This window comes from Pongo pygmaeus, chromosome 20, assembly GCF_028885625.2.
Source record: "Pongo pygmaeus isolate AG05252 chromosome 20, NHGRI_mPonPyg2-v2.0_pri, whole genome shotgun sequence".
In the NCBI taxonomy this organism is placed as follows: domain Eukaryota; kingdom Metazoa; phylum Chordata; class Mammalia; order Primates; family Hominidae; genus Pongo; species Pongo pygmaeus.
Genome location: NC_072393.2, coordinates 19558619 through 19585848, shown reverse-complemented (window position 1 = coordinate 19585848; position 27230 = coordinate 19558619). Strand labels below are relative to the sequence as shown.

The 27230-nt window shown below is 51.3% G+C and overlaps 1 protein-coding gene across 2 annotated transcripts; it reads left to right on the top strand.

Annotated features, from left to right (window-relative positions):
- The first annotated feature begins 4408 nt into the window (after positions 1–4408).
- On the top strand, positions 4409–23327 carry TMEM161A (transmembrane protein 161A). 2 transcript variants are annotated; one of them, XM_054465038.2, is made up of 12 exons: positions 4409–4503; positions 8040–8143; positions 9728–9808; positions 10169–10266; positions 10415–10571; positions 12619–12770; positions 21180–21240; positions 21331–21474; positions 21578–21691; positions 21833–22007; positions 22138–22234; positions 22802–23327. In XM_054465038.2, the coding sequence occupies exons 1-12, from the start codon at positions 4501–4503 to the stop codon at positions 23053–23055; spliced, it is 1440 nt and encodes a 479-aa protein (XP_054321013.1). In that variant the 5' UTR covers positions 4409–4500; the 3' UTR covers positions 23056–23327. The 2 variants fall into 2 exon arrangements, with proteins under 2 accessions (XP_054321013.1, XP_054321014.1); XM_054465039.2 differs by lacking the exons at positions 10415–10571; positions 12619–12770 and having other exon boundaries at positions 4443–4503.
- The last annotated feature ends 3903 nt before the right edge of the window (positions 23328–27230 follow it).

Here is a 27230-nt window from a genome sequence, read left to right as displayed (position 1 = left end):
GCACGCTGGCTCACGCCTGTAATCCCAGCACTTTGGGAGGCTGAGGCAGGTGGATCACTTGAGGTCAGGAGTTCGAGAACAGCCTGACCAATGTGGTGAAACCTCGTCTCTATTAAAAATACGAAAATTAGCCGGGTATGGTAGTGTGTGCCTGTAGTCCCAGCTACTCAGGAGGCTGAGGCAGGAGAATCGCTTGAACTAGGGAAGTGGAGGTTGCAGTGAGCTGAAATCGCGCCACTGCACTCCAGCCTGGGCAACAGAGCAAGACTCTATCTCAAAAAACAAACAAACTCACCTGCTTTCCAATCACTCTGCCAAGATCCAAAGCTGAGCTGGTTGGCGCAGCTCAGCCAGAATGGGCAGGGTACCTTGACTGACAATTTCAAAACCCTTTCTGTCACTCAGCGCCCCAGGGAGAGATTTCTTCAGTAAAACTGAGCACCTTGCATTTCACCCTTAGTGCACACAGTCCTAGACAAGATGATGGGCGGGACGCCTTTTAAGGGACAGGAAGACAAGACAAAGTATATAAGTGACAGAACCCGGAGGGGGCACTCGTTTATATGGCGGAGTATAGGATGCCATCTGCACCCCAGACCCCAGCTAAGGTTTGTCCTACGTCATCTTCGCCACCCTCATCCCCAGTGAGGTGGGGGATTTGGGGACCCAGTTTCCAGGATAGGGATATGGCATGATCAAAGCCCCTCCCCAGGCTCCTGTGGCAGGGGGCATTGGGGGCTGAGGGGAGGCAGTGTCCCCTGGAATGATCACTCTCTGTGTGTGCGTGGAGGCAAACCCACCAGGACTCCAAAACAGCTCGGAGATGGAGGTGAAGCGAAGAGGGTGCCGTGGGCGACTGGAAGCCCCCATTTCACCCTCTGTGCTGTGGAAGCTTGTGGGGAATGAGACTTGGATGGGGTGAACTCGAAGCCTCTGAAGAGTGTCAAAGTGCGGCTGGAGATTTCGCTCACCCAACCCAGACTCAGGTCTTTTTTCTTTTTCTTTTCTATTTACTTATTTTTATTATTTTGTTTTGTTTTTGTTTTTTGTTTTGAGATAGAGTCTTGCTCTGTCATGCAGGCTGGAGTGCAATGGCGCGATCTTGGCTCACTGCAGCCTCTGCCTCCTGGGTTCAAGCGATTCTCCTGCCTCAGCCTCCTGAGTAGCTGGGACTACAGGCATGTGCCACCACGCCCAGCTAATTTTTTGTATCTTTAGTAGAGATGGGGTTTCACTATGTTGGCAAGGTTGCTCTCAAACTCCTGACCTCAGGTAATCCACCCACCTCGGTCTCCCAAAGTGCTGGGATTACAGGTGTGAGCCACCGCTCCCGGCCTATTTTTTTATTTTTATTATTCTTGTTTTTTTTGTTTTTTGTTTTGAGACAAAGTCTCACTCTGTTGCCCAGGCTGGAGTGCAGTGGCGGGGTCTCAGCTCACTGCAGCTTCTGCCTCCCGGGTTCAAACGATTCTCGTGCTTCCCAAATAGCTTGGATTACAGGCGACCGCCACCACACCCGGCTAATTTTTGTATTTTCAGTAGAGATGGGGTTTCACCATGTTGGCCAGGCTGGTTTCGAACTCCTGACCTCAAGTGATCCTCCCACCTCAGCCTCCCAAAATGCTGGGATTACAGGCATGAGCCACCGCACCCGGCCTATTTTTTTATTTTTGAGGCAGTGTCTTGCCCTATTGCCCAGGCTGTACTGCAGTGGTGCAATCATAGCTCTCTGCAGCCTTGATCTCATGGGTGCAAGCAATCCTCCTGCCTCAGCTTCCCAAGTAACTGAGACTACAGGTGTGCACCACCTTGCCCAGCTAGGCTGGAGTGCAGTGGGAAGATCTCGGCTCACTGCAACCTCTGCCTCCTGGGTTCAAGTGATTCTCCTGCCTCAGCCTCCCCAGTAGCTGGGACTACAGGTGTGAGCCACAATGCCCAGCTAATTTTTGTATTTTTAGTAGAGACAGGGTTTCACCATATTGGCCAGGATTGTCTCAATCTCTTGACCTTGTGATCCACCCACCTCAGCCTCCCAAAGTGCTGGGATTACAGGCGTGAGCCACTGTGCCCAGCCTGCCTAGCTAATTTTTGTATTTTTTGTATAGTCTGTGTTTCCCTATGTTGCCCAGGTTAGTCTGGAACTCTTGGGTTTAAGTGATCTTCTCACCTTGACCTCCCAAAGTTCTCGGATTACATGCATGAGCCACTGCACCCAGCCTCTTCTTTTTTCCTCGCTGTGTTGCCAGGGCTGGAGTGCTGTGGCATGATCACGACTCACTGCAGCCTCAAATTCCTGGGCTCAAGCAATCTTCCCACCTCAGGCTCCTGAGTAGCTGGAACTTACAGGCTTGAGCCACCACGTTGGGCTAATTTAACATTTTTTTTAATTTAATTTTTTTTTAGAGATGGGGGTCTTGCTATGCTGCCCAGGCTGGTCTCAAAATTCTGGGCTCAAGCGATCCTCCAGCCTTAGTCTCCCAGGTAGCTGGGACTACTGGCATACGCCAAGCCACCATGCCTGGCTGGACTCAGGTCTTCAACACTTCCCACCTGGTCCCCTTCTGTCCCTTCCCCACTCAGGAGGGGTGAGCCACGGTCCTCATGGCAGTGATCAATGGCTGTGGAGGTCCAGCTGAGCATGCAGCCCCTGCCACCTCCAGCAGCGCCACTGCCACGTGCACAGTGTCACGCACAGATGATGCAAACTCTTCACCCAGTTGCCCACCCTTGTGTTCTGAGGAACTCCTCGGCAGTGACCCTGGCCGTCCTTCCACATGGGCTGAAGAACTACCTACTCACTGGCACCCCAACCCCGCACATCCAGACCAGGACCAGAGACTGAGCAAGAGGAAAAGGGTCAAGGTAGTGGGTACCCTGGGGGAAACTGAGGCATGGCCAGAGAGAAAGAGCCTTCCCAGCCTTTGGATCTCACCCTCACGGTGGACAAGAAATCAGGCCAGTACCTGATGTCAGTGCCCACAGGCTAAGCACCCAGTGTGAGGTCCATTAAACCATGGGCTGCTTTCTAAGGCTGGGAGCCCCCAGGGCCACAAGTGAGACTGGGCCGGCTTCTCCATCCCAGGGAGACTGCACTTTTGCCCTCCACCACGAGGTGGCGTGCGATGGTGCGCTTAGGATTCAGCACTTGCCAGCCGAAAGTTAAAAAAAATAAATATAAACCGGACCCGGTGGCTCACGCCTGTAATCTAAGCACTTTGGGAGGCCGAGGTGGGCCGATCACCTGAAGTCAGGACTTCGAGACCAGCCTGATCAACATGGAGAAACCTCGTCTCTACTAAAAATACAAAATTAGCCTGGACTGGTGGCGCATGCCTGTAATCCCAGCTGCTCGGGAGGCTGAGGCAGGAGAATCACTTGAATGCGGGAGGCAGAAGTTGCAGTGAGCCGAGATCGCACCATTGCACTCCAGCCTGGGCAACAAGAGCAAAACTCCGTCTCAAGAAAAAAAAATTAATACATAAATGCATAATAAAATGTAAAAATGAAAAGGTAATTACACGGGCCCCACACACAGGAACCCACCCCCATAAAGATGCTCAGACACTCGATCATACCCAATATATGTCTACACTCAGGCAGACACACTCATCCACAGAAAGACAAATGGCAAAACCCAGGCACGAACACCAGAAGCCCTTTCCTCCTAGCGGTGAAATAAAAAACATCAGATCCCTGAAGCTGACATTTGGTCCTTGACCCAGCCATGCCTGAAACTGAGACTATGGCTAGTATTTTCTGTCACATGAGCCAAAACTGTCCTTTTTTGCTTGAACCCATTTTAGTTGATATTTTGTGGAGCACAGCCAGAGTCCTAGCTGATAGAGATGAATAAGGCACTTGCCAGGTGAAAAAGATTGAGGCATTCTTTTTTGGTTTTGTTTTGTTTTTATTTTAAAATCGAGGCATTCTTGAAGGCATTGCAAGAGGTAGGATATTTACAAAGGCCTGGAGGTATGAGAGAGATGGTGGGTGCAAGTTGTACTATAGGGTGCACAATAGTGCTAGCAGCAGATTTAAGTCAGGCAGAAGGGTCTGAATTCAGTCTGAGTACTTAGCCTACTCAGTACTTAGGAGTACTAAGTACTTAGTCTACTAAGTGGGAGCCATTGAACGTTCTTGATGCGGGCGGGGGGAGTTCTACTCTCAGAAATGTTCCTTAGGTGGGAATAAATGCTTTCGCTGCAAACCTTTGAGATAAATGTAGGTAAGAGACGACTGAGCCTTAAGAGAGGTCGGCCACGCAGGCCTCCCAGACACAATCTTGACTTTGATCGATCAGAACCAGCGTATCTGAACTACAATTTCCGGCATGCAACGCCAGCGGCCTCCTCGACCCTGGTGATTTGCCGGCTCAAAACACACTGATTGGTCGCACGGGATGCTCGTCAGACCAGAGTCGGGCTCTAATTGGTCGAGTTCCCCTCGGAGTGCCCGGAGCCCCAGGCCGGTGGGTCAGTGCACCGCGTTCTCGCACGCGTCATGGTGAGCGAGCGTCCTGCGAAATGGGGGGCTCTGCAGGGCCGAGGTCCAGCCGAAGGGGTCCAGGCAGACACTGAGGGAATGGATTGGGGTTTCTTCTTGGGGATTGGAGGCTCTGAGGGATTCTGGGGCACGCTGAAGGCCGTGTGTCCCTCTCTGGGAGCCCTGCTCTCGCTACAGGACCTCCGAGGGAGTAGGCGGGAGTCGTACCCAGGGGGACTAGAAACCCCTAAGCGTTCTGGGGATTCTACCCTCGAGACTTTTTAGGGGTCTGGGATTCTGCGAGGGGTCGTGGTCCCACAGAGGGGACTGGGGACCCCAGCACATTTGGAACCTGATTAAGGCGGTGTGGGGTCCTGTTGGGGGTCCACTGTGGGGACGGGGGTCCTGCAGGAGCGTGGGGGCCGCGCCGACAGGATCCATCGGGGGTCTCTGCTATATCGGGGTGTGTGGAACGGGCAGGGGAGGCCGTGGGAGGTGGACTCAGGAGGTCTGGGTGGCCTCAGGGCGGGCAAGGTTCTCAGAGTGGGAGACAGGACAGTTGGAACCTTCAGGTCTCACGCGGCTCTGGGTCCAACCCATTGAGTGTGTTCTTAAAACTTAGCCCAGCCCCTGGGGGTCAGGCTAGTGCAGGGAGATGGGGGACTCCCACAACCCTGACGGGACCGGCCTGGGCAGAGACAGGGACGTGGAACTGGAGGGTCCCTGCCTGGGACCATCCCCGAGGAGGGGCGCTGGAGATGGCCCTGAAAGAAGGGCATTGATGGCCGGAATTATTGAAAGTGGGGCGTCGTCCCAGGCGGAGGTGCAGGACGCCGTAGGAGATGAGGGCACGGGCTCCCGGGAATGAGGAGGGAGGTTGCATTGATTTTATCAGGGTTCTTGAGTTCGAGAATCGTAAATCCAGTGAAGGGAAAAGAAGGAGCTGATGGAAGACTCCAGAAAATCCTTGGAGATGTCTGCAGAGCCCTGGCCCTGAGACAGGAGGCCGGGTGGAGGGCAGGGCCATCAGAACATCCCTGGACAGACCTCTGGGAGCCTTAGGTGGAGAGATGCACCCCTCCACCACCTTTTCCCTTGGGGTGTTTTGGGGGGTGGTGGGGTCATTGATGAAGAGCCCAAAGGTCCAGGAAGACCTCTGAGACTCCAGTGGTTGGTTGCAGGGAGGGCTGAGGAGAGAGCTGAGCTGTGGAGAGGTGGTCTCTAGCTATGCCTGCAGGGTGCAGAACCAAGTTGGGGGCTGACTGTGAGACTGGGAAGGGCCTGAACCACCTGGAAGGGTATGGGATGATGGGTGAGTGCTGGGATCTCCCAGGAGAGCCTGGAGGAGGCTACTGGTTGAGCTCAGCAGAGAGGTCTGGGCTGGAGGTGTCACTGTGCTGAGGTTGTGATGGGCTAGCTGATTGGGTGGTTAAAACCCGGGCAGGTCACAGGAGAGAGGTAGGAGAGAGGTGGGAGAGAGAGGAGAAAGACTGCGGGATGGGAGGGCAGGGTCCTAGGGGAAGGGTGGGGCTTCAACAGCCCTGGCCCACTGGCTTGCAGGGGCCCATGGGCTGGCACTCATGGTCCTTAAGTGCCAGCCAGCCAGACAGCCAGTCTGCACTAGGGTCCCGGGGAGGGCGAGCAATGAGGATTTACAGATGAGAAAGATGGCGCCACCAACCTCATTACTAAAAAAGATTTCTGGTCTCAGTTTACAAGTGACAGGCACAGAGAAAATGTCCTATTGGTCTGTTATTTTATTTATTTTTATTTTATTATTATTATTTTGTTTTGAGACAGAGTCCCACTCTGTTGTCCAGGCTGGAGTGCAGTGGCACAATCTCGGCTCACTGCAACCTCTGCCTCCCAGGTTCAATCAATTCTGCTGCCTCAGCCTCCCAAGTAGCTGGGATTACAGGCGCCTGCCACCATGTCTGGCTAATTTTTGTATTTTTAGTAGAGACAAGGTTTCATCATGTTGGCCAGGCTCGTCTCAAACTCCTGACCTCAAGTGATCAGCCCGCCTCAGCCTCCCAACGTGCTGGGATTACAGGCATGAGCCACCGCACCTGGCCTCAGCAGTCATTTTGAATTACCGTGCTAGGCCCGGTACCCATCACATTAGGGTTTTTCCGACTAAATTTAGCTTATTTATGCCTGATTAAAGGATGATTTTAATAATTAATTTTACTATTAAACTTTATTTCATTTTGATTATAATACCAGAACACTAGTAGACAGCTCTCCTGAGCACATAATTTTACATAATTACGTAATTACTGGCAGCAAATGGGTATTTACTGCATTCAAGCAGGAAAACCCAGCTTCACCACAGACTGATTCTTCTAAAACGTTTAAAAATAAGTATATGAAAATGTGTTCTGAATTAAGAAGTGGGTGAGAAAATTCCTAATTAAAAAAAAAAGTCATAGCTGGGTGTGTTGGCGCATGACTGTAGTCCTCACTACTCGGTAGGTTGAGGTGGGAGGATCACTTGAGCCCAGGAGTTTGAGACCAGCCTGGGCAATATAGCAACACCCCATCTCTAAAAATAAAAATAAAAATAGGCCAGACACAGTGGCTCATGCCTGTAATCCCAACCGTTTGGGAGGCCAAGGCGGGAGGATTGCTTGAGCCTAGGAGTTCAAGACCAGCTTGGGCAACATGGAGAAACCCTGTTTCTACAAAATAGACAAGAATTAGTTGGGTATGGTGGCGGGTGCCTGTAATCCCAGCTACTAGGGAGGCTGATGTGGGAGAATCACTTGAGCCTGGGAGGTTGAGGCTGCAGTGAGCACCCCAGCGTGCCACTGCACTCCAGCCTGGGTGGCAGAACAAGACCCTGTTCTCCCCACCAGTCCCCTGCCAAAAAAAAAAAAAAAAGGAAATAAAAATAAATAAGCTCACCCCCCTCAGACATGTAGGTCTTCACACCAAAACAGGAGGTGGCCAGGAGCATAGACGCCCTTTCAAGGAGGTTAATTACAAAGGGAAGGAGAGGGAAGAGGGTGATGGAACCATCAGGGATCATTTAAGGTGGGAGACACTTAGGGGAAGGAGCTACCAGGTGAAGGAGGAAGCTAGAAGCTCAACCGAGACGCAGTGGCTCCCTAGGTGGGAGTGCGGAGTGCAGAAGGCGGTGGGAGCCGCTTTCACTGAGTGTGGCGGGCTCGTGGTTAGGGGCTGGAAGGTGGTGGTGAGGAATACAGGAGACTACACAGGAAGCACCCATTTCCAAATGAGAAAACTGAGACTCCGGGAAATTAATATTATATCTGAATCCATAGCGGAAGCGGGAGGCAAATCCTATGGTCTCCACTGCCCTACGCTCCAGCTAGGTGGTGAGGGTGGGTGCTGATCTCTGACGTGGGAGGGCAGGGCCAGGCTACGTGAGTCCGGGCTCACCCCAGGACTCTCCCCTAAGAAGCCGCTAGAGCCTAAGAGGCTCGCCCTTCCCCCATCCGGCCTGACTTCTCTATAAATAGCCTGGGTTCCTGGGGAGGGAGGGAGCTTGTGACCCTCCGGCAGGTGCTGCCAGTCGTGGCCCCTCCCCCCAGGCGGTCCTCGGAGTACAGCTGGTGGTGACCCTGCTCACTGCCACCCTCATGCACAGGCTGGCGCCACACTGCTCCTTCGCACGCTGGCTGCTCTGCAACGGCAGGTGAGCCCCGCCCCGGCGGTGAGAGGGGCCCCGCGGCGTCACGCCCCCTTCTGGCTCCCCACGCCCCGCCTCACAAATTGCACAGCCTTGATTTTGGTTGGTGGGTGGTGGGGGGAAGAACGTTGTTGAGGTGTAATTGAAGTACAACAAACTGCATATATTTGTTTTTTCTTTTTCTTTTTAGAGACAGGGTCTCACTCTGTTACCCAGTCTGGAGTGCAGTGGCCTGATCATAGCTCACTGCAACCTCAACCTCCTGGGCTCAAGTGACCCTTCTGCCTCAACCTCCTGAGTAGCTGGGACTACAGGTGTGCGCCACCATGCCCAGACAATTTTTTAATTTTTAATAGAGATGGGGTCTTGCTAAGTTGCCCAGGCTGGTCTCAAACTCCTGGGCTCAAGCGATCCTACCACTTTGGCCTCCCAAAGTGCTGGGATTACAGGCGTGAGCTCCCATGCCTGACACAAACTGTATATATTTGAAGTACACAGTTGGACTTGTTTTGACAGATGTACACATGGGTGGAACCATCACCACACTCCACGTCCCTCACTCTTCCTGCCTCCCTGTAACCCAGCCTTCCTTCCACCCCTGCACCTGCTAGAGCTCGTCCGCTCTGGTTTTTGTCCCTGCGTGGGTCTCTGATGCTTTCTGAGAATCTGGTGGCAACTGAATTCTCTCCTGAGAAAAATGTATGTGACAAAAACAAAGGCAAAAAAACACGTCAGAGATGATAGCTCAGGCCCATAATCCCAACACTGGGGGAAGCCAAGGTGGGAGGGTCACTTGACCCAGGAGTTTGAGACCAGCCTGGGCAACGTGGCAAGACCCTGTCTCTACAAAATATTTTAAAAATTAGCCAGGTATGGTGGCTCACGCCTGTGATCCCAGCTAATCAGGAGTCTCAGGCAGGAGGATCGTTTGAGCCCAGAAGGTGGAATCTGCAGTGAGCTGAGATGGTGCCACTGTACTCCAGCCTGGGCAACAGACCAAGGCCTTCTCTCAAAAACAAAAAACAAAGGCTGGGCGAGGTGGCTCACGCCTGTAATCCCAGCCCTTTGGGAGGCCGAGGCGGGTGGATCACTTGAGGTCAGGAGTTTGAGACCAGCCTGGCCAACATAGTGAAACCCTGTCTCTAGTAAAAATACAAAAATTAGCTGGGCATGGTGGCGCATGCCTGTTAGTCCCAGCTCCTTGGGAGGCTGAGGCAGGAGAATCACTTGAACCAGGGAAGTGGAGGTTGCAGTGAGCCAAGATCATGCCACTGCACTCCAGTCTGGGCGACAGAGCGAGACTCTGTCTCAAAAAGAAAAGGAAAAAGAAAAGAAAAGTTGCACACACTGGCTTCTCCAGGAGAGTTAGCCAGCAGATTCAGGGATATCCAAGCCCCCCGAGCCCACTCAGCCTAGATCTGTTGGCCTCACGATTTCCCCAGAATTTCCCCCGTGCTGTACCCTCACCTACCTCCCAGTGTGCCCCTGGCCTAGGCTACCCTCTAACTAGAATCCCTGGATTTGAGGTTCACTGCCTCAACCTCCCAACCCCATGCCTGAGCTTCCCTGACTGCCCATCCTTGCTCTCAGTTTGTTCCGATACAAGCACCCGTCTGAGGAGGAGCTTCGGGCCCTGGCGGGGAAGCCGAGGCCCAGAGGCAGGAAAGAGCGGTGAGTGAGCTGGGCCCCAGCCCCAGCCTTGGGAGGGTGGCTCCTCCCCAGGAACGGCCTCACCCCTGCTCAGGGGGCTCCAGGCTCAGGCACACAGGACCAGCCCACCCATACTTCCAGGCGCTGATCTGGCAGACCCTAGTCCAAGGAGATGGTCACTGTCAAGTTAGCATCTGTTTCCTGGCAGTTTGCTCTAGCCAGTCCTGTGGGTGGTGGGGGGGGTCCCCACATCCCAGTGTGCAGAGGAGCCGAGGCTGTGGGAAGAGATGGTCTCCAGGCCAGCTGCTCTGAGCTCTGAGGGTGGCTGGCCCCAGTGAAATGTGTGCTCACCATCCCCCTTGCTTGTCACCATCCTCCCAGGTGGGCCAATGGCCTTAATGAGGAGAAGCCACTGTCTGTGCCCCGAGATACCCCATTCCAGCTGGAGACCTGCCCCCTCACGACCGTGGATGCCCTGGGTAATAGCCCAGTCCCATCCCTAAACTCTACTCCCTCAGCCCTGAATGTCCCCACACCCTCATGGGGGTGGGGAGGATTTGAAGGAAGAATGTTCTATTGGGAGGGGAGCGAGCTGGGCCCCAGGGCTAAGCAGAGTGCCCCCTGCAGTCCTGCGCTTCTTCCTGGAGTACCAGTGGTTTGTGGACTTTGCTGTGTACTCGGGCGGCGTGTACCTCTTCACGGAGGCCTACTACTACATGCTGGGCCCAGCCAAAGAGACTAACATCGCCGTGTTCTGGTGCCTGCTCACAGTGGCCTTCTCCATGTATCCTTCCTCTCTGCTCCCTGCCAGTGGGGCGGGTGGGAGCAGGACCTGAGCTTCCCTGGCTCCTCTAAACTGGTGTGGCAGTTTTCACCTGCTGTGCCACAAACTTCCCCAAGCTTAGTGGCATGAAGCAGACATTTTATGTGCTCTGGCTCTGTGGGTGGACAGACTGGGCTGGGCTCAGCAGGTTGGTTCATCTCCACTCCACATGGTGATGCCCTTTGGTGGCAGTAGAAATGCCAGGAGGCAGGAGGGAATGCCTTGCCCGAAGTCACCCACCCCATCCCTGTTCTTTCTACCACATTATCCTTGTTTAAGGAAATCACCAGGCCAGTCCACAATCAGGGCCAAGAAAGATATGGTCCCTTGGCAAAATTTTAAAAAATATATACTCCAGGCACGGTGGCTCATGCTTGTAATCCCAGCACTTTGGGAGGCTGAGGCAGGCGGATCACCTGAGGTCTGGAGTTCGAGACCAGCCTGGCCAACATGGTGAAACCCTGTCTCTACTAAAAATACAAAAATTAGCTAGGCACAGTGGCTCATGCCTGTAATCCCAGCACTTTGGGAGGCTGAGGCAGGTGGATCACCTGAGGTCAGGAGTTCAAGACCAGCCTGACCAACATTGAGAAACCCCTTCTCTACTAAAAATACAAAAATTAGCCGGGGGTGGTGGCACATACCTGTAATCCCAGCTACTCAGGAGCCTGAGGCAGGAGAATTGCTTGAACCCGGGAGGTGGAGGTTGCAGTGAGCCAAGATCACGCTATTGCACTCCAGCCTGGGTGACAAGAGCGAAACTCTGTCCCCCCAAAAAATTGTGTGTGTGAGACACACACACACACACGTATGTATGTATGTACATGTATATATATTTGTTGTTGTTATTGACACAGGATCTTGCTTTGTTGCCTAGGCTGGTCCTGACTGGCTTCAAGTGATTCTCCTGTCTTGCCCTCCCAAAGAGAGCAAACACATGACTTTGGCGACCCAAGTCTGAGGAAGCACAGAAAGAATGCTACTCTTGTGACTTTTGGAGAGGGAAACCTGTCTCAAAATCCACTGGTTCCCCAGATTCCCATGCTTTTTGTTTTGTTTTGTTTTGTTTTTGAGATGGAGTTTTGCTCTTGTTGCCCAGGCTGGAGTGTAGTGGCATGATTTAGGCTCACTACAACCTCTGTCTCCCGGGTTCAAGTGATTATCCTGCCTCAGCCTCCCAAGTAGCTGGGATTACAGGCATGCGCCACCACGCCTGACTAATTTTTGTATTTTTAGTAGAGACTGGGTTTCACCATGTTGGTAAGGGCTGGTCTCAAACTCCTGACCTCAGGTGATCTACCTGCCTCAGCCTCCCAAAGTGCTGGGATTACAGGTGTGAGCCACCACGCCTGGCCTGTTTTTGTTGTTGTTGTTGTTTGAGACAAGATATCCCTCTGTCGTGCAGGCTGGAGTGCAGTGGTGCAATCAGGGCTCACTGCAGCTTCAAACTCCTGGGCTCAAGCGATCCTCCCACCTCAGGCTCCCCAGTAGCTGGGACCACAGGGGCTACCACCATACCCAGCTAATTTTTAATTATTTTTTGTAGAGATGGGGGTCTCACTATGTTACCCAGGCTGGTCTTGAACTCCTGGGCTCAAGTGATCCTCCTGCCTTGGCCTCCCAAAGTGCTGGGAATACAGGCATGAGCCACTGTGTCTGGCCCCCATGCTGCATTTTGAGGGCAGATTGGAGATGAAGCCCTTCTATATCTGATTGCTTTTCCAAGGGATGTGAAATAGGTGAGGTGGGTGAAAGAGGTAGGGTCACCCAGGGTGGGAGGCTGTACACACATGGTGGCCTGATGAGGCCATCTCCACTCAACAGGAACTCCCAGCCCACATCCTGATCTGAGATCCAGCACCCCAAAACTGAACTCCTCTAGGTCATCCCCAAGGCCTATTTGTGCAGCAGTGCTTGTTCCCTGGAGTTGTGGGGTCCCAGACGGGGTGTGGTGAAATGGGCACAGTGGGGCAGTGGCACCTGAGGCCTCCTTAGCTCCAGCCTCCAGCAAGATGTTCCTGACAGTGACACGGCTGTACTTCAGCGCTGAGGAGGGGGGCGAGCGCTCTGTCTGCCTCACCTTTGCCTTCCTCTTCCTGCTGCTGGCCATGCTGGTGCAGGTGGTGCGGGAGGAGACCCTCGAGCTGGGCCTGGAGCCTGGTAAGTGCAGCCCCCAACGTGGGGCCACCGCAGATTACATGAGGGGTCACTCCCTCATGTAATCTGACCAAGATGGTTTAACTGGCTCGGTGTCCAGCACGAGTAGGCAAAGGAGTGGGCTCCTGGAGTGAAGGCAGTCCCCATTAGTGACCATCTCAGCTCCTGAACCTCGTTGGGCTTTGGGGAAGACAGGACATTCCCTTTCTCACTGTCTCTGATGGACACTCATGGCTATAGCTCTTTTTTTTTTTTTTCTTTTTTTTTGAGATGGAGTTTCACTTTTGTCACCCAGGCAGGAGTTCGGTGGCACAATCTCGGCTCACTGCAACCTCTACCTCCTGCATTCAAGTGATTCTCCTGCCTCAGCCTCCCAAGCTGGGATTATGGGTGTGCACCACCACGCCTGGCTAATTTTTGTATTTTTAGTAAAGATGGGGTTTCACCATGTTGGCCAGGGGTTTCACCATGTTGGCCAGGCTCAAACTCCTGACCTCAGGTGATCCACCCACCTCAGCCTCCCCAAGTGCTGAGATTACAGGTATGAGCCACTGTGTGTGGCCTTTTTTTTCATTTTTAAAAAAAATTATTTATTTATTTATTTTTATTGAGACGGGGTCTCACTATGTTGCCCAGGCTGGTCTTACACTCCTGAGCTCAAGCAATCTGCCCGCTTCAGCCTCCCAAATTGTTGGTATTACAGGTGTGAACCACCGTGCCTGGCCTCTTAAATGATTCTTTTAACATATAATTTGGACCTCATCACTTCTCTGCCTGGCACCACACTCCCTGGGTCTTAGGAGAAAGACCATAGTCCTCACCATAGCCCACATGACCCTGCTGACTGCTTGAGTTTTACCTTCTCCAATTCTCCCTGCCTTTCAGTTTTTAAAATTATATGTTTGATATATACAAAGAAGATGTGTATGTCAATTATAAAGCAAAATAATAATATGAGTACCTGCAAACCTACCCCTCGAATAATAAGTAGGTGGGGTAGTGACCGCACCAATCTCCCAAGGGGGCGGCAGTAAGGTTTAAATGAATCAAGATCCGTGGATAGGGCTTGATTTTTGCCAACCTAGCCCTCGTCACCTGGAATGATGCCCTCTGTGGCCTTAACATGCATTTCTCTGATTATTACCAGGGAAGTTGAGCACCTTTTCCTGTTTATTCATGATTCATGTCTCTTCTGTGAAATTTCTGTGAAATACCTGTTCACATTGTTGCCCATCTTTGTATCTTTTTTCTCTTTGAATTTTTTTTCATTGTGGTAAAATAGACAAAACATAAAATTCACCATCTTAACCATTTTTAAATGTGCGGCTCAGTGGCATTAAGTATATTTAGATGGCCGAGCATGGTGGCTCATGCCTGTAATCCCAGCACTTTGGGAGGCTCAGGCGAGCAGATCACCTGAGGTCAGGAGTTCGAGACCAGCCTGATCAACATGGAGAAACCCTGTCTCTACTAAAAATACAAAATTAGTCGGGCATGGTGACACATGCCTGTAATCCCAGCTACTTGGAAGGCTGAGGCAGGAGAATTGCTTGAACCCGGGAAGCGGAGGTTGTGGTGAGCCAAGATGGAGCCATTGTGCTCCAGTCTGGGCAACAAGAGTGAAACTTTGTCTCAAAAAAAAAACAAAAACAAAAAAAACAATGTAGGCCAGGCGTGGTGGCTCACATGTGTAATCCCAGCACTTTGGGAGGCCGAGGCAGTCGGATCACAAGGTCAGGAGATGGAGACCATCCTGGCTAACATGGTGAAACCCCGTCTCTACTAAAAATACAAAAAATTAGCCAGGCGTGGTGGCAGGCGCCTGTAGTTCCAGCTACTTGGGAGGCTGAGGCAGGAGAATGGCATGAACCTGGTAGGCGGAGCTTGCAGTGAGCCGAGATCACGCCACTGCACTCCAGCCTGGGCGACAGAGCAAGAGTCCATCTCAAAAAAAAAAAAAAAAAAAAAAAAAAAGTCTATTTAGATGTTGTGCAACCATCACCACCGTCCATCTCCACAACTCTTTGCTCTTGCACAACTCTTTGCTCTTGCAAAACTGAAACTCCAGCCCATTAAACATTAACTCCCTGTTCCTCCTTCTGCAGCCCCTGACACCCACCATTTTACGTCCTGTCTCTGGGAATGTGACCACTCTGGGTTCCTCATATAAGTGGCATCATACAGTATTTGTCCTTTTGTGACGTGCTCATTTCAGTTAGCACAATGTCCTCAAGGCATATCCATGTTGTAGCAGGTGTTAGAATTTTTTTTCTTTTTTTGAGACAGGATCTCATTCTGTCGCCTAGGCTGGAGTGCAGTGGTGCAATCACAACTCACCACAGCCTTGACCTCCAGGGCCCAAGTGATCCTCCCACCTCAGCCTTCCAAGTAGCTGGGACCACAGGTACATGCCACCACGCCTGGCTAATTTTTAATTTTTTTTTTTTTTTTTCTGTAGAGATGGGGTCTTGCTATGCTTCTCAGGCTGGTCTCAAACTCCCGGCCTCGAGCAGTCCTCTCACCTCAGCCTCCCAAAGTGCTGGGATGATAGGCATGAGCCACTAGGCCCAGCCAGAATTCCATTTTTAAGACTGAATCCTGCCTGGCGCGGTGGCTCACACCTGTAATCCCAGCACTTTGGGAGGCCGAGGCGGGCGGATCACGAGGTCAGGAGATTGAGACCATCCTGGCTAACATGGTGAAACTCCGTCTCCACTAAAAAAAATACAAAAAATTAGCCGGGTACGGTGGCGGGCGCCTGTAGTCCCAGCTGCTCAGGAGGCTGAGGGAGGAGAATGGTGTGAATCCGGGAGGCGGAGCTTGCAGTGAGCTTAGATAGGCGCCACTGCACTCCCGCCTGGGTGAAAGAGCAAGACTCCATCTCAAAAAAAAAAAAAAAAAAAAGACTGAACACTATTTCATTGTCTGGGTGGAACACATTTTGTTTATTCATCCACAGATGAATGCTTGGGTTGTTCCCAACTTTTGGCTTTTTGACTAACACTGCTGTGAACCTGAGCGTACAGGTATCTCTTTGAGACCCCATTTTCAATTTTGGAGAGTATATATCCAGAAGTGGAACTGCTGGATTATATGATAATTCTACTTTTAATTTTTTGAGGAACTGCCATACTGTTTTATACAGCAGCTGAACCATTTTATTTTATTTTTGAGACAGAGTCTCATTCTGTTGCCCAGGCTAGAGTGCAGTGGTGGTGTGATCTCCACTCACTGCAACCTTTGCCTCCCGGATTCAAGTGATTCTCATGCCTCAGGCTCCCGAGTAGCTGGGACTACAGGCTCCCACCACCACACCCAGCTAATTTATTTTTTTATTTTTATTTTTTTTGAGACAGTCTCCCTCTGTCACCCAGGCGTGTGCGCCACCACGCCTGGCTAATTTTTGCATTTTTTAGAGATAGGGTTTCGCCATGTTGGCCTGGCTGGTCTTTAACTCCTGACCTCAGGTGATCCTGCCCATCTTGGCCTCCCAAAGTGCTGGGATTACAGGTGTGAGCCACCATGTCTGGCCACACCCAGATAATTTTTGTGTTTTTAATAGAGATGGATTTTGCCATGTTGCCCAGACTAGTCTTGAACTCTTGAACTCAAGCAATCGCCAGCCTCGGCCTTCCAAAGTGCTGGGATTACAGGCGTGCACCACTGTGCCCGGCCCATTGTATATTTTATATTCCCAGCAACAGTGCACAAGTGTTCCAGATTTATCCACTTCATTGCCAATACTTCTTTTCTTTTCATTTGACCACTATTTGCATTATTTTCCGTCTGCATACATGCATCACACTTTCTTTGCTGAGCCGTCAAATGTAGTTGTAAGTGTCACCTCTAGTGTCTTGATGAATGGAAGTTGATTATTTTAGTTGATATTTGTCTTGAAAAATATCCTTCCCTAAAATCAGAAAGTCATTCTATATTGTCTTTTTTTTTTTTTTTTTTTTGAGACAGAGTCTCGCTCTGTCCCCCTGCTGGAGTGCAGTGGGTGATCTCGGCTCACTGCAAGCTCCGCCTCCCGGGTTCACACCATTCTCCTGCCTCAGCCTCCCCAGTAGCTGGGACTACAGGCGCCCGCCACCACACCCGGCTAATTTTTTGTATTTTTAGTAGAGACGGGGTTTCACCGTGTTAGCCAGGATGGTCTCAATCTGCTGACCTCGTGATCTGCCCGTCTCGGCCTCCCAAAGTGCTGGGATTACAGGCGTGAGCCACCGCCCCCGGCCAGTCATTCCATATTTTCTTCTAAAATATTTCAGCCAGGCGTGGTGGCTTGCGCCTGTAATCCCAGCACTTTGGGAGGCTGAGGCGGGTGGATTGCCTGAGGTCTGGAGTTCAAGACCAGCCTGGTCAACACGGTGAAACCCCATCTCTAGTAAAAAATACAAAAAGTAGGCTGGGCGCGGTGGCTCACACCTGTAATCCCAGCACTTTGGGAGGCCGAGGCGGGCAGATCACGAGGTCAGAAGATCGAGACCATACTGGCTAACAGAGTGAAACCCCATCTCTACTAAAATTACAAAAAATTAGCCAGGCATGGTGGCAGGCGCCTGTAGTCCCAGCTACTTGGGAGGCTGAGGCAGGAGAATGGTGTGAACCCGGGAGGCGGAGCTTGCAGTGAGCCAAGATCGTGCCACTGCACTCCAACCTGGGCAACAGAGCGAGACTCTGTCTAAAAAAAAGAAAAAAAAAAAGTCTGAGCGAGGTGGCACGTGCCTGTAATCCCAGCTACTCAGGAGGCTGAGGCAGGAGAATCGCTTGAAACCCGGAGGCAGAGGTTGCAGTGAGCTGAAATCACGCCACTGCACTCTAGCCTGGGCGACAAGAGCAAGACTCCATCTTAAAAATCAATAAATAAATATTTCAACTTTTACATTTCATATAAGCTCCTAAACTCCTCACTGTTGCTGATGGACAGTGACATTAATTTTTGTGTTATCATATAGGGGTCAAATTTGAGTGTCTACATGGACTAACCTTGCTAAAGAATTATATTTTTATTGAATTGCAGATTCTTTTTGGTTTTCTTTTGTTCTGTCTGATCCTTCCCCTTTGGTGTGGCTAGGACCTCTGGATTTTAGAACAGTACTGTCGTACCTCCTTTTCTTGTTTCCAATTTCTCAGTTAGCTACTTGGTTCATAAATTTTCAATCTTTTCTAATTTTATAGCATATATAGCATTTAATGCTATATATATTTTACCAGGTCTCACTTTTGTTCACCTAAGTTTTGTTTTTGTTTTTGTTTTTGTTTTGAGATGGAGTTTTGCTCTTGTCACCCAGGCTGGAGTGCAATTGTGCAATCTCAGCTCACTACAACCTCTGCCTCCTGGGTTCAAGCAATTCTTCTGCCTCAGCCTCCTGAGTAGCTGGGATTACAGGTGCACGCCACCACGCCTGGCTAATTTTTGTATTTTTAGTAGAGACGGGGTTTTACCATGTTGGCCAGGCTGGTCTCAAACTCCTAACCTCAGGTGATCCACCCACCTCAGCCTCTCAAAGTGCTGGGATTACAGGTGTGAGCCATCACACCTGGCAGTTCACCCAAGTTTTGACTGATATTTTTTATTATTCTGTTTGGGGTGTTTTAACATTTCCCTTCTGATTTCTGTAGAGATGGGGTCTTGCTATGCTTTGACCTATGGATTATTAAATATTTTTAAATTTTTCAAACATAGACCTTTAAAAAATACATATTTATTTCTAGCTCAATTGCACAGATGGTCTATTTGAAATAATTTCTTTAAAATTTGGTAAGATTTGCCCAATGGCCTGGAATGTGATCAGATTTTGTGACTATTCCATGTTTTCTTGAAGGACATATTCTGTTGTTGTTGTTGTTTTGCCTTTTTTCACATGTTCTAATTGAAGGACATATTCCCTGGCTCTACGAGTTTAATAAATTCAAATCTCCATCTTGCCTAACCTTTTGTCTGTGACTTATCGGTCAGCAGAAGTTAATCTCCCTCTGGGACAATAGAGCTCTCAGTTTCCCTATCAATTCTGTCAGTGTTTTCTTTATATATTTTGCAGCCTATTCACAATTCACAGATTAGTTCTATTCACAGATTTAGAACCGCTACATTTTCCTGGTGAATCAGCCATTTTATTATGATGTATGGAACCCTTCTATCTTCTAATACTATTTTTTTTTTTTGAGACAGAGTTTTGCTCTTGTTGGCCAGGCTGGAGTGCAGTGGCACGATCTCGGCTCACTGCAACCTCCGCCTCCTGGGTTCAAGCGATTCTCCTGCCTCAGCCTCCCAAGTAGCTGGTATTATCCACCGCCACGCCCAGCTATTTTTGGATTTTTAGTAGAGCCAGGGTTCCACCATGTTGCCCAGGCTCGTCTCGAACTCCTGACTTTGTGATCCACCCGTCTTGGCCTCCCAAAGTGCTGGGATTACAGGTGTGAGCCACCGCGCCCAGCCTATTCTAATACTACTTCTTAGTCTAGTTTGGCTGGTAGTAGTATAGCCTTTCTAGCTTGCTTTCTTTTGATTAGTATTTGCTGTATCTTTTTAACATCCCTTTACTTTCAGTCTTCCAGTGACTTTATGTTAAGGTATGTCATCCTTTAAAAAACATGTAGCTGGATATTTTCAATGTAGTCTGACAGTCTTTGTCATTTAACTTTAAAGTTTAGTCTACTTACATTTATTGTGATTACTGACATATTTGACTTTGTTTCTACCATCTTACTTTTTTGCTTTCTATTTGTTCCTTTTCTGTTGTTGCGGTTGACATTGGCTGTCAGCCTAATTGTTGTTCCTTTGTAGGTGATCTGTCTTAACTCCCTGGCTGCTTTGTGATTTTTTTTTGTTTTTGGTGTTCTGCAGTTTCACTCCATTGTGTCTAGGTATGGATTTCTTTTTATTTACATGGTTTGATATACTTTGTGTGTGTCTTTCATTCTGCAAACTTCTCAACCATTCTCTTCCAGTAATTCCTTTTATTCTTCATTCCTTCTCTTCCCTCCCTCTGGGGCTCTGATTTGATTTGCATTGGGCTTTCTGTTCTGTCTTCCTTATCTCTTAGCCTCTCTTCATATTTCTCACCTACTTGTTTTTCTGAGTTGGAATCTGAGTGATTTCTTCAGATCTGTCTTCCAGTTCATCAGTTCCTCCTTTGGCTGTTCCTAATGTGCTGTTTAACAACCTATTATTTCAATACTTACATTTTTCCTTTGGAAGAGTTTAATTTGGTTCCTTTGCAACTCTACCCAGTCATCTGAAGGAATTCTCATGTCACTTGTTCTGTGATTACAGCTTTCATTTCCTTAGTCATTTGACACATAATTGACAGCACCAATTTCTGAAGTCTTTGAGGCCTAAACTTGACTGTTGTTTTTCTGTTAACTCTCCTTTATGGTGATTTGTTTCCTTATGCATTTGGTGATTTTGCCTGTGAGCTCATATGAATTTGCTCCTTTTTTTTTTTTTTTTTTTTTTTTGGACAAGGTCTTGCTCTGTGCTGGAGTGCAGTGGCATGATCTCAGCTCACTGCAACTTCCACATCTTGGGCTCAACCCATCCTTCCCACCTCAGCCTTCACAGTAGCTGGGACTACAGGCGTGCACCACCACCCCTGGTTTTATATTTTTTTGTAGAGATGGGGGTTTTGCCATGTTGCCCAGGGTGGTCTCAAACTTGTGAGCTCAAACGATCCACCCGCCTTGGCCTCCCAAAGTGCTGAGACTTACAGGTGCAAGCCACTGCACCCAGCCCTGCTCTTAATTTTTGAAAAATCTTGGGTCCTGAATTGAGGATTCCTTCCTCCAGGAGGACTTTGGTTTTCTCCTGAAGGAGTCCTTCATCCCCCTCTAGATTCCTTCTATAACCTAGGGAGCTCAGGCTCAACAGATACCCCTGAATGTTCCCAGCCCAATCAGGAGTGTCTGCCTGGTGCATTCTGTTTCTTTTTCTTTGAGACTGAGTTTCACTCTTGTCCCCAAGGCTGGAGTGCAATGGTGCGGTCTCGGCTCACCACAACCTCCACTCCCCATGTTCAAGCGATTCTCCTGCCTCAGCTTCTCAAGTAGCTGGGATTACAGGCACCCGCCACCACACCTGGCTAATTTTTGTATTTTTAGCAGAGACGGGGTTTCACTGCGTTGGCCAGGCTGGTCTGAAACTCCTGATCTCAGGTGATCTGCCTGCCTCAGCCTCCCAAAGTGCTGGAATTACAGGCGTGAGCCACCACTCCCACCTTGTTTCTCGTGAAGAGTGCTGTGTAACTAGAGCACAAAATTGTCCTTGTGCCTGGCTCAGGGCCTGGCAGACCCTTGTTCATTCCTACTTGGGGAGCAAACGGATGCCTGAGGGATGGGGGGTTAGGGAACAGTGTGGCCTTAGAGACCTTAGGAATTCACTCTACTCGGTCCTCTTCTTATCGTCCCCAGGTCTGGCCAGCATGACCCAGAACTTAGAGCCACTTCTGAAGAAGCAGGGCTGGGACTGGGCGTGAGTCCTGGGAATGGGGGAGGGGGGCAAGGGCAGGCTGGGACCCTCCCAGGGTCCCCCAGGCAGGCTCGTGACCTGGTGTTCTCCTAGGCTCCCTGCGGCCAAGCTGGCTATCCGCGTGGGGCTGGCGGTGGTGGGCTCTGTGCTGGGTGCCTTCCTCACCTTCCCAGGCCTGCGGCTGGCGCAAACCCACCGGGACGCACTGACCATGTCGGAGGACCGGCCGATGCTGCAGTTAAGTGGGTCGCTTGGTGGGTGGGGGGATTAGGGAGCTTAAGGGAGAGACTGGAGGAGAGGGGGTACCCAGGCCTCACTCTCTCCTGCCCTCACCCCCCAGGTTCCTCCTGCACACCAGCTTCCTGTCTCCCCTGTTCATCCTGTGGCTCTGGACAAAGCCCATTGCGCGGGACTTCCTGCACCAGCCGCCGTTTGGGGAGACGCGTTTCTCCCTGTGCGTATTGGGTGGGGCTAGGAGGTAGCTGGGGCTCCCCTGGGTGCCCCAGCCTCTGAGATTCAGGGAGGAGCCTGGGGAAGATCCTGGGGGGTCGGGGGCGACCTTCTTAGTCCCTCGCCCCCGGCCCTCTCCGCACAGGCTGTCCGATTCTGCCTTCGACTCTGGGCGCCTCTGGTTGCTGGTGGTGCTGTGCCTGCTGCGGCTGGCGGTGACCCGGCCCCACCTGCAGGCCTACCTGTGCCTGGCCAAGGCCCGCGTGGAGCAGCTGCGAAGGGAGGCTGGCCGCATCGAAGCCCGTGAAATCCAGCAGAGGGTATGGACGCCCCGATGACCTAGGCCAGAGGGAACTTGGGCTCAGGGTGGGGTTCCTGGTCCTTTGGGCGTGGAGTCGTCTCAAACCCAGAAGGCCTCCTGCTGCAGCCACCCCTGCTACCTGCCCACAGGTGGTCCGAGTCTACTGCTATGTGACTGTGGTGAGCTTGCAGTACCTGACGCCGCTCATCCTCACTCTCAACTGCACACTTCTGCTCAAGACGCTGGGTAAGATGCTGCGGTGTGGGGGTGGAGGAGGGGCGGAGCTGGAAGATAAAACAGAGTGGAGGTGGAGTCTGGCGGGGGCCGGGGGGGCGGGGCCTAGGCAGGGGGTGGAAACTGGTAAGGCAGGGTCTGAGCAGGAAGCGGAGCCTAGAGTGGGGCTTGCCTTGGACAGGAGGTGGAGCCTAGGGATGGGTGCACTCTGAGCAGGAGGCGGGGCCTGGGTAGGGGGCGGGGACTGTGGTGAGGCAGAGTCTGAGCAGGAGGTGGAGTTTGGGATGGCGTTTGCCTTAGGAGGTGGAGCCTGGGGAGGGGTTGCGTCTTGGCAGGAGGTGGGGCCTGGGGAGGGGGCAGGGCATGTAGTGAGGCAGGATCTGAGCAGGAGGTGGGGCCTCGGGTAGGGTTTGCCCTGGACGGGGGCAGCACCTGAGGGGGTGGAGACTGGGCAGGAGATGGAGTCTGAGACAGGGGTGGGAGTGTCTGGAGGAATGGGCCCGGCCCCCCATGCCAGCCTTGTCCCTCGCCCCCTCCCCCATTTCTCCACTCATACCTCGCTTCATCCTCTTCTCCTAGGAGGCTATTCCTGGGGCCTGGGCCCAGCTCCTCTACTATCCCCTGACCCATCCTCAGCCCGTGCTGCCCCCATCGGCTCCAGTGAGGACGAAGTCCAGCAGACTGCAGCGCGGATCGCCGGGGCCGTGGGTGGCCTGCTTCCGCCCCTCCTCCTCCGTGGCGTCCTGGCCTACCTCATCTGGTGGACGGCTGCCTGCCAGCTGCTCTCCAGCCTTTTCGGCCTCTACTTCCACCAGCACTTGGCAGGCTCCTAGCTGCCTGCAGACCCTCCTGGGGCCCTGAGGCAGCGCCCCCGTGTCCCCAGATGCAAGGTGGGGCCGGACTCCCCGGCGTTCCCTTCACCGCAGTGCCTGAGCCGCGGCCCCCATTGGACGCCGAGTTTCTGCCTCAGAACTGTCTCTCCTGGGCCCAGCAGCATGAGGGTCCCGAGGCCATTGTCTCCGAAGCGTGTGTGCCAGGTTTGAGTGGCGAGGGTGACGCTGGCTGCTCTTCTGAATAAATAAAGGAGCACGCCGATTTTTACAAACAGGGTCTGTGTGGTTTGGGACTCGGGCGTGTGCAGGGTGGTAGCTGCCTTGCACATCCCTGTGGCACCTGCCCGGGTGCAGGGTGGGGGCTGCGCGGGAGGGAGAGAGGAGCAGGACTGAGAGGGGAGCAAAGGTCTGGGAGGAGAAAGGAAAGCGAGGAGGAGGCCAGGCACGGCGGCTCACGTCGGTAATCCCAAATCTCAGCACTTTGGGAGGCCAAGGCGGGCAGATCACTTGAGGCCAGCAGTTTCAGACCAGCCTGGTCAACGCATGGTGAAACCCAGTCTTTACTAAAATAACAAAAATTAGGCATGGTGGCGCATGCCTGTAGTTCCAGCTACTGAGAAGGACGAGCCGGAAGAGTCGCTTGAACCTGAGAGGTGGAGGCTGCAGTGAGCCGAGATCGCGTCACACTCCAGCCTGGTTGACAGAGTAAAACTCTGTCTCAAAAAAAAAAAAAAGGAGGAAAAAGAGAAGAAATGCAAGTGTCCTAGGAAAAGTCCAAAAGCGGATGGAAGAGACCAGAAATCGGGGGAAGGTGGAGTCCCAGCTGAGAGGGCAGGTGGCCTGGGATGGACGGGCAGGTGAGAAATGCACCATGAAGGAGTGCCAGGAGGTTAGATGGGCAGGGAAATCTCAGAGGAAAACCAGTTTGAGGAAATGGGAGGGCGGGGAGCCCACAGTGATGCCAGCGTCTGCCACAGGTATGCAGGTGACTTTGTATAGAGGTCACACACAGGGAGGGGCATATTGAGGCCTTGGTGACCCAGGGAAGGGATGTGGGGCCATCGTGGACTCTGAAATTGTCTTGTAGCTGTGACGCCAGGGTGTGTGCACATGTGTGTTATAATGTATGGTGCAGGCTGGGCACCGTGGCTCACACCTGTAACCCAACACTTTGGGAGGCCGAGGCGGGCCGGTCACCTGAGGTGAGGAGTTCAAGACCAGCCTGGCCGACATGGTGAAACCCTGTCTCTACTAAAATACAAAAAAAATTAGCCAGGCGTGGTGGCGCACACTTGTAATCCCAGCCTCTCGGGAGACTGAGACGGGAGAATCGCTTGAACCCGGGAGGTGGAGGTTGCAGTGAGCCGAGATCATGCCATTGCACTCCAGTTTGGGTGACAGAGTGAGACTCTGTCTCAAAACAAAAACAAAACAATGTAAGGTGCATATGTAACCTTTTTGTATAAGTAAGATGTATACACACAGTTCCCTGACTTAGAACGGTTTAAGATTTTTCTTTTTTAAAAATTTCGTCAGGGTGGGTATGGTAGCTCATATCTGTAATCCCAGCACTTTGGGAGGCCGAGACAGTGGATCACGATGTCAAGAGTTTGAGACCAACCTGGCCAACGTGGTGAAACCCCATCCCTACTAAAAATACAAAAATTAACCAGGTGCAGTGGCAGGGGCCTGTAATCCCAGCTACTCAGGAGGCTGAGGCAGGAGAATCGCTTGAACCCCAGAGGCAGAGGTTGCAGTGAGCCGAGATCGCACCATTGCACTCCAGCCTGGGTGACAGAGTGAGACTCCGTCTCAAAATAAATAAATAAATGAATAAAAATAGGAAAGATAGAGGAGGGTGGTTGAGGTCTTTGTGTGTGGCTCAGAGGGAAGATAAATATTTTAATTTTTGTGTGTGCGTATTTTTTTTATTTTTTTATTATTATTATTTTTTGAGACAGAGTCTCGCTCTGTTGCCCAGGCTGGAGTGCAGTGGCACAATCTCAGCCCACTGCAAGCTCCGCCTCCCGGGTTCACGCCATTCTTCTGCCTCAGCCTCCCAAGTAGCTGGGACTACAGGCGCCCGCCACCAGGCCCAGCTAATTTTTTGTATTTTTAGTAGAGACGGGGTTTCATCATGTTAGCCAGGATGGTCTCGATCTCCTGACCTCGTGATCCACCCTCCTTGGCCTCCCAAAGTGCTGGGATTACAGGCGTGAGCCACTGCGCCTGACAGTGTGTGTATTTTTAATAGAGATGGGTTTCACCATGTTGACCAGGCTGGTCTCGATCTCCTGGCTTCAAGTGATTCACCTGCCTCGGCCTCCCAAAGTGCTGGGATTACAGGCGTGAGCCACTGCACCCAGCCAAACATTTAAATTTTTGTTGATGTATCCATTGTAACCACCACATCCGTGCCTCTCACAGGAGGGGATGGTTCTGCTCCAAAGGAACACATGTTGATGTCTGGAGACATTTTCTAGTTGTCACCACAAGGGGTAGAGGTGTTGCTCTTGGTGTCTGAAGAGTGGAGGCCAGAGATGCTGCTTAACACCGTGTGGTGCCCAGGATGGCCTCACCCCAGAGGATTATCAGCGCCAAATGTCAGTAGTGCTGATGTTGTGAAGCCTTATGGGTGAAGAAATGGAATGTACCATTTCCAGACAAGCTGAAACAAAAAGGGGAAATAAAACTCATAGAAAAAACAAAATACAACATTCAACTTTTAAAATATTAAAATAATTTTTTAAATTATTTGTAGAGGGCCAGGTGCAGTGGCTCACGCCTGTAATCCCAGCAGTTTGAGAAGTCGAGGTGGGCAGATCTCTTGAGCCCAGGAGTTCAACATCAGCCTGGGCAACATAGCGAAACCCCGTCTCTATAAAATATAAAAAATTAGCCAGGCATAGTGGCCCACGCCTGTAGTCGCAGCTACTCGGGAGGCTGAGGTGGGAGAATCACTTGACCCTGGGAGGTTGAGGCTGTAGTGAGCTGTGATTGTGCCACTGTACCCTAGCCTGGGTGACACAGTGAGAACCCTGTCCCACCAAAAAAAATTATTTGTAGAGACAAACTCCAGATCTCAAGTGATCCTCCTGCCTCAGCTTTCCAAAGAACTGGGATTACAGGTGTGAGCCACCATGCCTGGCCATAAATTAACTGGTTTTTTGTTGTTGTTGTTGTTGTTGTTGTTGTTTTGCGACAAGGTCTGGTTCTATCACCCATGCTGGGATGCAGTGGTGCCATCTCGACTCAGTGCAACCTCCACCTCCCAGACTCAAGCCATCCTCTCACCTCAGCCTACTGAGTAGTGGGGATTACAGGCACGTGCCACCATGCCTGGTATTTTTTGTAGAGACAAGGTATCACTGTGCTGCACAGGCTGGTCTTGAACTCGTGAGCTCAAGTGATCCAACTGCCTCGGCCTCCCAAAGTGCTGGGATAACAGGTGTGAACCACTGCACCCAGCCTGCAAATGAGCTATTCTTGAAAGAGCTCTAAGCTAGACTGGAGGAAAAAAAACAGTCAACTAGGCCAGGCGCGGTGGCTCACACCTGTAATCCCAGCACTTTGGGAGGCTGAGGTGGGTGGATCACCTGAGGTCAAGAGTTCGAGACCAGCCTGACCAAAATGGAGAAATCCGTCTCTACTAAAAATACAAAATTAGCCAGGAATAGTGGTTCATGCCCTGTGATCCCACCTACTCGAGAGGCTGAGGCAGGAGAATTACTTGAACCCAGGAGGCGGAGATTGCAGTGAGCCGAGACTGCACCATTGCACTCCAGCCTGGGCAACAAGAGCGAAACTCCGTCTCAAAAACAAAACAAAACAAACAAAAAACAACTAACCAGCCAACCAACAAGGTAAGATACCTTTTTTTTTTTTTTGAGACGGAGTCTTTTTGTTTTGTTTTGTTTGTTTGTTTTTTGAGACAGAGTCTTGCTCTGTCGCCCAGGCTGGAGTGCAGTGGCGCGATCTCGGCTCACTGCAAGCTCCGCCTCCCAGGTTCACCCCATTCTCCTGCCTCAGCCTCCCGAGTAGCTGTGACTACAGGCGCACGCCACCACGCCCGGCTAATGTTTTGTATTTTTAGTAGAGACGGGGTTTCACTGTGGTCTTGATCTCCTGACTTCGTGCTCTGCCCGCCTCGGCCTCCCAAAATGCTGGGATTACAA

Excerpts from the sequence above, each read along its gene's own strand:
- TMEM161A (XM_054465038.2), top strand. Across the intron at positions 8,144-9,727 it reads TGGCTGCTCTGCAACGGCAG|TTTGTTCCGATACAAGCACC; the intron begins GTGAGCCCCGCC and ends CCTTGCTCTCAG. Across the intron at positions 12,771-21,179 it reads CGAGCTGGGCCTGGAGCCTG|GTCTGGCCAGCATGACCCAG; the intron begins GTAAGTGCAGCC and ends TATCGTCCCCAG.